The following is a 9,375-nucleotide window of genomic DNA, read 5'->3' as shown; positions in this document are numbered from 1 at the left end:
CTCAAAACACTACACCATGCTGGCTGTGTATGCAGAGCAATTGCAGGGACACAATAATGCCCTAGAATAGTGTGTCACTGGGCATGGCAGATGGCACAATAAGATGACAGGTTTGCACTTTCCCTGTTTCCCATGTTGTGATACGATAGTATTCAAGTGTCAGGATTACATACTGCCAGCATAGTGCAACCCCACCAGCGGATATTTACATTATGCTGGAATGACAGAGGACTTTGGCCTTAAGAGCAGTGCATAAATAGCTTCATGCTACGAGACAGTCATGGGCCAAAGGCAGTATGGTCTAGTGGTTTGACTATTGGACTATGGCTTTGGAGTTTGGAGATCAGGGTTCAAATGCCCCACTCAGCCATGGAAACCCACTGGGTGATCATGGCCATGTCATGCTCTCAGTCTCAGAGGAAGGCAATGTCAAAGCCCCTCTGAACAAATCTTGGAAGAGAAAACTCAAGGCACTCAACAACAGCAACAACATGGGCCAAAGACAACAAGTAGACCACAAGCTGAACATGAATCAACAGTGCGATGCGGCAGCTAACAAGGCCAATGCGATTTTAGGCTGCATCAATAGAAGTATCGTATCTAGATCCAGGGAAGTAATAGTGCCACTATATTCTGCTCTGGTCAGGCCCCACCTGGAATATTGTGTCTAGTTCTGGGCGCCACAAATCAAAAAGGACATTGAGAAACTGGAGCGTGTCCAAAGGAGGGTGACTAAAATGGTGAAAGGTCTGGAAACCTTGCCCTATGAGGAACGACTCAGGGAGCTGTGGATGTTTAGCCTGGAGAAGAGAAGGTTAAGAGGTGATATGAGAGCCCTATTTAAATACTTGAAGGGATGTCATATTGAGGAGGGAGCAAGCTTGTTTTCTGCTGCTCCAGAGACTAGGACCCGGAGCAATGGATCCAAGCTGCAGGAAAAGAGATTCCACCTCAACATTAGGAGGAATTTCCTGACAGTAAGGGCTGTTCGACAGTGGAACACACTTCCTCAGAGTGTAGTGGAGTCTCCCTCCTTGGAGGTCTTCAAACAGAGGCTGGATGGCCATCTGCTGGGGATGCTTTGATCTGGATTTCCTGCATGGCAGGGGGTTGGACTGGATGGCCCTTGCGGTCTCTTCCAACTCTATGATTCTATGATTCTAGACATGTACCAGCCTTCCTTCCATTGGCACAGCAGCCCCTTTCCTACCCAGCCCAGCTGCAGATCCACCCAGGTGCTTCCACAATATTTGTGTAAACAAACACAGCTCCAGCTCTTCCCCAGATAAACACATGTAAGGTTTATTTTTGTTCCACTCGTTTATTTTAGTTCCACTTGACAATACAGATCTGTAATGCAGATTCTGACAGTTGACTGCTGAGTCAACAAAATTCTGCCCTTCAAAGAAAGGTACAACTGCATGAGGAATCGTCACCACTTTTAAAGTACTTGAACAACCCAGTGGCAAGTGTACAGTGTGCAAAGCTCTGCATTATCTGCAATGGCCAAAAGCCTCTTTGACTCTGGCAGAGGGTAAAACACCACGGGTACACAAGACACAATGGGAGCCAGTGTGGTAAAATGGTTAAAGCACTGGCCAAGGACTCAGTCTTGGAAGCCCAATGGCAAATCACATTTTCTGCCTGAGCCAAAAGGCCAGGGCAAACCTCCTCTGAAGAAATGGTGCCAAGAAAACCCTAGGATATGGCCGCCATAGGTATGAGTTTACTTTAAGGCACATAAAAACAACAATTGTTCGCACAGATGTTCAAAGTGCAAGGAACCATTTTGGAGCAGAGACCCAGGAGGGTGATTTTTGGACCAAAGAGCTTTGACTTTGATTGATTTATTGTGATCTCTTTGCTTTATTATTAGTTTTCCAGCAAGGGGGGGGGGCAGTTAATTCCCTCTCCATGAAGCCAGGCACCAATGAAGAAGGAGCATTCCCCATCACCTCCAACCCACAGCCAACTGGTGCCAGAGGAAATGGAGCTGCATGCAAATCCACCTTTTTAGTTTGTTAAAATTGTTGTGCACTGGTTACTTCCTTCTGCAATGTCTGAAAAGCTCTTATGCTGGTGCAAACCCTGGCAGAAGTCAGCAAGATGGTTCCAGCCTTATTTCCCTTTGGAGAATTACAGTGTCCATTATTATTTGAGAAAGTGGAAAGTATGTATGATCTGTGCTGGTTTAATTTCTAATAATGTCATAGAGATGGGCTCCAGACAAGCGGTAGCATATACCCATTCTCTTTGTATGAGATGTTGAGTCAGCTGCAGTTGCTCCAAGTCAGAGAGGAAGGGTCCACTGGGCCATCTCAGGTTGTCACAACACCTTTCCGGGGTTCATGAGGTTTTTCGGGTCTAGCGCTGCCTTGATCTGCCGCATGGTGGAGAGTGCCACCTCGCCTACTTCCTCACGCAGAAGCTGACGCTTTCCCAGACCCACACCGTGTTCACCTGTGCAGGTGCCATCCATCGCCAATGCCCGCCTGAGGGGGAAAGGGCACAAAGTCCAAGCAAACCCCAAATCCGTCTCCACCAGTACCAGGTTTTCAATGTGGCAGAGCCAGAGGAGCATCCACCAGGTTCAATCCCAGCATCTCCAGGTAAAGCTGTTAATCCTATCCCCATCTCCACTTGATATAGACTAATCTTCCCTCACCTGATGTCCTCCAGATGTGCCAGATGACAACCACTACTATCAGCCAGCACAGCCATTGGCCATGCTGGCTGGGCATGATGGGAGGTACAATACCAGGTTGGGGTAATCAATCCTGAGCTGGATGGGCCAATATTTTTGTCTTGTTATAAGACAGCACTAATAAAAGTGGTAGTCTATGGACTGGTCAAGGTCCCTGCTGCACTCACTAACACGCTTCTCTTTAAGCAGTTATCAATGGCTAGCTAGCATCTTACTTTTTACAAACCAAAAAAGAACATTCTTTTTAAAAATAATGGTTCTGCACTCTGCCTCTTTCCCACTAGATATGAAAAGACTGCTCAACATGTCATAAAATAAAATGGTGACAGCCAAACTCCCTGGGCCATGATTTGCCCCATGTTCCTTGTCTGTGGCACTCCTTGCCTAGAGGCCAGACTTGGTTCTACCTTTCCAGGCCAAGCGTGGCCAGCCGCAGCTGCTGTTTTTACTTTCCCAACAACCCAGCCCTGGATTGCATTCAGATAGTACCTGCCCAGACGCTGTGCAAATTCCGCCACTCTCCCTCCTTCGTCTGCAGGATTGTGGATCAGGAGGCAATGGAAATTCCCATCTCCGACATGGCCAACAATGGGACCTACAAATGCACATCAAGAAAGAGTAATCCTGTCCCGTGACCCAACTTTCCCTACACTAGTTCACAAGAGACTAGTCCAACACTCAAGCCACTGCACCATTCATCACTATTATTCTGCACACTTTTCATGGGGTGCGCCATTTTGCAAGACTGGTCTGTCCTGCCTTCTGAGGAGCAGAGAGAGCAATCTCTGTTGCTTTCAAACCACAGACCCACAGCTGCTCACCTGTAAGCTTGGACTCCAGCATGTCTTTCTTGGTTTCCAGCAATATCTCAGGGAGGCGGGAGATGGGAACACATACATCAGTGGAGTAGCCCTGCAGAAGAAACGTGGGGTGAAGCTCTCTTGGGGAGAGGGAAGCACACATTTCCACCCTTTGCCTAGTGTCACTGATTGAGTTTCTTCTTTCCCTAAAGTGTGTTTCTTAAATGCTTACCACAAATGAAATGCCATGTCATACAGAAAGCTAACAACTGGAAGCAAAATGAACACTCTGGAAAACAACCAAGGCTACTCAGATGCAAGATTCCAGTCTTAGGAGGACAGAAGCAGGATATTGTGACTAATTTTCTATTGTATAAGGGGAAGGAAATGGTATCTTGTTGGCAAACTAAGAGAAGCGTTCATGTTGTAAGGTCCTTCGTAACTCAAATTCAAACTGCAAAGTGGTAGAATTCAAAGATATAGCCATCTTAATCTGTAGAATCAGTATGTAGAGAAATCATGTAGCATCCTTTGAGACTAACTGAAAGAAAGAAGTTGGCAGCATGAGCTGTTATATATATTTCTGTCCCTGGTTTCCACTCCACTGTTTGCATCTGGGAAAGTAGACAGAAGTCTACGAAAGCTCAAACTGCACAGTGTGTTTTTAAAAAACTGCTAAGCAACCTTGCCCTTCTCAACCTGCAACGCACCTTGCATCCAGGGCGGAGTGCCAAGGCTGCATACCAGGCATTGTGCCGCGCCGTCCACAGCTGACTGCGGGCCTCCTGCTCCTGTGCCCATGCAAAATCCGACCCACCATTCGACTTCACAATCTCTCCTGCAGAGGTAAGCCTTGGGTCAAAGCCCCGTTGCCGCAGCTAGCACAAGAGTTTTGGGGCAGGTCATACAGTCATTATATGTGCATATGTACTCCTCCCAGTTCCTAGGCTTCCCTGAAGATGCGGGGCGTACCTGTGGCTTGGACTTGCTCCCCGACACTGTTTTCAGTGCCATGAAACTCCAGGAAGAGAGTGGGAAGCTCTGGGTAGTTCAGGCCACTGTAGTGGTTGCAGGCGCCCATCATGACTTCATCCAGGAACTCTGGGGTGGAAAAGAAAAAGAGGGACACTGCTTTAGCGTAGTATCACAGTAGAGCAGAGGTGGACAAACTGTGGCTCATGGGTTGCCAAGTGGTTAGAATCCAAGAGCCATTGACCAGCAGGAGTATATTTAGCATCCTAATGAAATGGGAACCACCAGCTACCGTCATCCCCAGCTCTCCCTGCTCCTGCCCCAATGTCGCCTGGGGAGATCTGTGTTCCACTCACCAATGCGAGCGATGGGGATGCCAGCCTGGAGGACCTGCACGGTGCTGTCCACAGCCGCTTTCACAGTGGGAAAGGCACAGACAGCAGCCACAGTGGCTTCGGGGATGCCATGCAGACGCAGCGTGGCCTGAGTGATGAGACCCAGCGTCCCCTCTGAGCCCACAAAGAGTCCTGTGAGATGGTAGCCAGCCGCACTCTTTCTGCAAAGTGAGGAAAGACTCATGAGGTTCAGAAGGCAGAATGCACAGAACAGCAGAAATTGGGAAACATACAGCCTGGGGGGTGCCTAGCCCCCAGTCCCTCATATCTGCTGTAGCACCCTATAAGGCTTCTGGAATGGGCTGGAGAAGGCAGTTCTGGGGGGGATTAGATGTGTGTGGATGATTTTGAATATGGAGGGCCTTCTTGCAACAGGGTTCAAGCCATAGCTTCATGCAGTGCAGACCAGCGAGATGAGAAGGAGCCCAAAGGAAGTCGCAGGCGCACTTGGGGACACCCACTAGAGAGGAATTTAGCAGAGTACCTGGGCCTCCGGTTCTGCCCAGCTGTATGAAGCACCTTCCCGTCGGGCAGCACCACTCGCAGATTGAGCACGTTGTGGCGCATGGTGCCGTAGCGCACAGCGTTTGTGCCGGAGGCAGCAGTGGCTGCCATGCCACAGAGAGAGGCATCAGCACCAGGGTCTGGAGATAAAAAAGCACAGCTAGCTGGAGGCAGCAAGAGAAGCCTGTCCGCCCCCATCCCTCCAAAAGTTTCCCGATTTCCTATTGTGAATGCAATGCATCCTAAAAATACCTTCCCTAAGGCAGTACATTGTGGTAAAGCAAGGGTGGGTGACTGCGGAAGGCTGAGTGTGGGGCACATTAGCACCCTGGGAAACTTTGGAGGTTCACACTTGCTCACCCAAGAAAAATATATATGACAAATTGCCCCAAAGACCTCTAGGCAGAATGGGGGAATTTCCATCCTATTTTGGATTTCAAAAAAGGCATTACTCAAGCTTAAATTGGCCAAGCTGGGTCTGCTGAATTTGGTAGGAATGCACTCCATGCCATCTAGTGGACATTTTGGAGCAGCTGGGCTGGGTGCCTCCAAACATAGTGGGCATAAATGCAAGTGTGGATTTCCATCATACATGTATATACACACAGATATATTTGTGTGTGAGTGTGTGTGTGTTGCAATAAAAAGTCTAGTTGCTCAATCAGAGAATGCAGACAGCCTTCGCTTATCTTCAACAATAATTTATTGGCGTGGGACTTTTCAAGAGCCATTTATAAGTCTAAATAGGAGCCAAAAGCCATTTATGAGGCTCACCAGAGACCCGCTCGGCATCCAATAACTGTCACTTATTTTCCAGAGTAGATGTTTGCTTATTATACCCATTTCCAAGTCTTCCACAGGAATGTGCATAGACAGGGATCCCCAAATGTATGCAGGCATTGGGTGAAGTTCATGCCTGGCATAGCTTTGACTCAATGAGGCTGAGCTGGCAATGTATTTTCCTGTGTTACGTGTGTCCCCCATTTAGGGCCTGGTGCAGCAAGTGCTGCAGGTGACCATGCCCAATCCCACCAAAGATGCCCAACCACACTCCGCATGCCACTTCCCTCAATGCCCTTCCAGAATCATCTTTGCAAGCCAGGCATACCTACGGGAAACCAGAGACCGCTGCCTCGCAGGAAGTTGTTCAGGGCCTTCCGAGTCACTCCGGGTTCGACAGCGACGGTGAAGTCCTCCGTGTTCAGTTCTGAGATCTGGTCCATTTGGGTCATGTTAAAACACACGCCACCCTGTTCGCGGAAGGGGATAAAGTTAACAAAAGACGCCATGGGAAAGAGAAAAGGAAAGGAGGACCAACAAAGGGCAGGATGGGCAACATATTCCCGCAGCTGAAGAAAACCCCAAATCACCATCTGCACCATAAAGGCCAGTTTGCTATTATGAGAGAAAGGGGTGGCATCCTGTTAGTGACTTACGAAGGCATATGTAAGACCAAATTCCATGAGCCTAGCGCACCATTGTGGTCCCTGGGGAGGTTGAAATCCCGTATCCCTCCTTCTGCCCAGTCCCCCTGGGAGTTGTGCCATACCTGCACAGCACTGACGCCGCCTTCCAGCCCAGTTCCAGTGCCAAAGGGGATGATGGGAGCGCCATGGCTGTAGCAGGCCTTTGCCAGCAAACAGACCTGCTCCACGTTCTGCGGCCAGACCACGGCATCCGGTGGACGGCAGCTAAGATGGCGGGACACAGACAGCCATTGTTGGAGCTACTTCAGGAATTGGAATCAGGCCTAGACTACTTTAAGCCCCAGTTTAAAACATAAAAACAAATCCCTGTCTGGATCTTTCAATCCATCCAAAGAGAGGCAGGGAAGGGAGGGTCCTGGGAGGCCCCGGTCTACCTGTGCATGGACTCATCATGACCATGTTGCTGGCGAACTGCTGTGGCAGTGGAGAGGTTGGCATTGCCCACCACTGCCCTCAGGGAGTCCAGGAAGTCTTCTGTCAGCCAGCCCTATAGGAAAAGGAGAAGGAAGGAAGCAGAGGGAGGAAAGCAAGGGGCAAGGAAGGGAGGAAGGAAGGAAGGAAGGCCAGCTGCACCAGGAGACAGGCCTCTGGGGCAAGAAGAGGAGCACTTGCACTAGATAGCTGCCTATCTATCTATCTATCTATCTATCCATCCATCCATCTATCTGTCATCTCTCTGCCTATCTATCTATCCATCCATCCATCTATCTGTCATCTCTCTGCCTATCTATCTATCTATCTATCTATCTATCTATCTATCATCTGCTTATCTCTCTCCTATCTATTTATCTATCTGCCTCTCTCTCTCTCTTCTTATCTATCTATCTATCTATCTATCTATCTATCTATCATCTATCTATCTATCTATCTATCTATCTGCTTTTCTCTCTCTTATCGATCTACCTATCTATCTGCCTCTCTCTGTTTCTCTACCTACCTACCTATCTATCTACCTATCTATCTCTCTATCTCTCTATCTGCCTGCTTACCTGTCTGTCTGTTTATGCTATCCTATCCAATATCCCATCCTCTCTGCTCTCCTTGCTCCTGGCTGCCTTGGTACCTTGTCTGCTGCTGCTGCTGCTGCTGCGGAGGAGGAGGAGGAGGAGCAGAGGCTCCTTCGGGCGATGAAGGCGAGCCTGGCTGGCCAGCAGAGAGCCATGGCCGCCGGGGAAGGCAGGCAGGCAAGCAGGCAGGAAGGCAGGCAGGAAGGCAGCAGCAGGAAGGTCAGGCCGAGGGCGGAGGAGGAGCAGGAGGCGAGGGCCGGCCAAGCCTCCCGCCCAGAGTCCAGACTAGTCCAGACTGGCCCAGGCAGGGAAAGCTCCTTCCTTCCTTCCTTCCTTCCTTCCTTCCTTCCTTCCACCCCGGCCTTCAGTCTCGGAGAGCATCTGCCTCAAGAGAAGGAGCCTGAAAGGAAGGCAGGAGAGGAGAGAGAGAGAGGGAGCCTCCTTCCTTGGCATCAGACCTCTCCAAAGGAAGGAGAGCAGAGTCCAGGGAAGCCCCTGCTGCCAAGCGCTTCCTTCCAGCGGGGAGCCTCCAAGGGGCTGCAGCTAGATCTCTCTCTCTCTCTCTCTCTCTCTCTCTCTCTCAAGGACTGATGCCAGAGACTGAGACCCCCAGAGCCTTCCCTTTCCAGCCCCAAACAGCTCGGCAGCCCAGATCTTGCAAATACTGCTTTGTGTGCAAGAATATCACAAAGCACCACACTAGAAGAGTTGCATTGGGAGTTGTCGTTCCAGAGGAGCAGAGAGGGCAAGGAGCCCTTTGGGTTGCCAAGGGGAAAGAAGGAGAAGCAGCAGTGGCCAGTGGGCTTCACAGAAGGTCCATGGCTCTTTCCCAGGGTGCCTCCATCCAGCCTCCATTGATGTCAATGCTGCTAAAAAGCCTTACAGCTGGACAAAGGAGGAGGAGGAGGAGGAAAGAAAGGGCCCTTGGCTTTGCCAAGAGAGGGATGCCTCTGCGATTGGCACTTCCATGTGTGTGTATGTATACACACACATACACATATACACAAACACATACATACTTCTGTGTGTGTGTGTGTGTGTGTGTGTGTGTGTGTATATATATACATACACTTCTGGCTCAGGGCTTGAGAATTCTGGGAACTGTAGTTTTAGGAGACACTTAGCCTTCTCTGTCAGAGACACACACACACACTTATATATCTACACACATAGACACACTTGTATGTGTGTTTGTTCATGTGAGTGATGGGAACTGCAGTCCCAAACCCAGTCCCTGCACTCTCTAAGGGCGCCACCCATTTCCCTATTGTCCTGGAGCGCCCTCTGGCGGCAGCAGAAAGGACGAGTTCATCGCCAAAGAGTCATCGGATCATTGCTCTTCGGCGCCCTCCTGTGGCTGCATTCCAGCACATCTCCGAATTCCCAATTTCCAGCCGTATAAGAAGAGCCGCTAAAGAATTGGGAAATGTGCTCGAATGCAGCCACAGGGGGGCGCCGAAGAGCAATGATCCGATGACTCTTTGGCGATGAACTCGCCCTTTCTGC

At 49.7% G+C, this 9,375-nt stretch overlaps 1 protein-coding gene across 1 annotated transcript; it reads right to left on the bottom strand.

The window, feature by feature from the left end:
- Positions 1-1,292: 1,292 nt before the first annotated feature.
- Positions 1,293-8,122, bottom strand: LDHD (lactate dehydrogenase D). The gene is made up of 11 exons (XM_089540676.1): positions 7,926-8,122; positions 7,237-7,349; positions 6,925-7,066; positions 6,484-6,625; positions 5,356-5,515; positions 4,833-5,032; positions 4,477-4,605; positions 4,215-4,342; positions 3,526-3,616; positions 3,194-3,299; positions 1,293-2,492 (listed from the first exon to the last, which is right to left on the bottom strand). Exons 1-11 carry the CDS (start codon positions 8,022-8,024, stop codon positions 2,327-2,329), a joined length of 1,476 nt encoding a protein of 491 aa, XP_089396802.1. The 5' UTR covers positions 8,025-8,122; the 3' UTR covers positions 1,293-2,326.
- Positions 8,123-9,375: the final 1,253 nt, after the last annotated feature.

Source organism: Sceloporus occidentalis, unplaced genomic scaffold (assembly GCF_023333645.1).
Source record: "Sceloporus occidentalis isolate IW3139 unplaced genomic scaffold, rSceOcc1.0.p SCAF_10, whole genome shotgun sequence".
NCBI classification, from domain to species: Eukaryota; Metazoa; Chordata; class Lepidosauria; order Squamata; family Phrynosomatidae; genus Sceloporus; species Sceloporus occidentalis.
This window is presented reverse-complemented; position numbering and strand designations above follow the sequence as displayed.

What these genes read in the sequence shown, in the direction of transcription:
- LDHD (XM_089540676.1), bottom strand. Translation starts at nt 8,024, where the DNA reads ATGGCTCTCTGCTGGCCAGCCAGGCTCGCCTTCATCGCCCGAAGGAGC. An exon ending in GGGCAGAACCGGAGGCCCAG is followed by an intron (nt 5,033 to 5,355) that starts GTACTCTGCTAA and finishes CTCACTTTGCAG; the next exon opens with AAAGAGTGCGGCTGGCTACC. An exon ending in GCTGGAGTCCAAGCTTACAG is followed by an intron (nt 3,300 to 3,525) that starts GTGAGCAGCTGT and finishes GTGCATTTGTAG; the next exon opens with GTCCCATTGTTGGCCATGTC.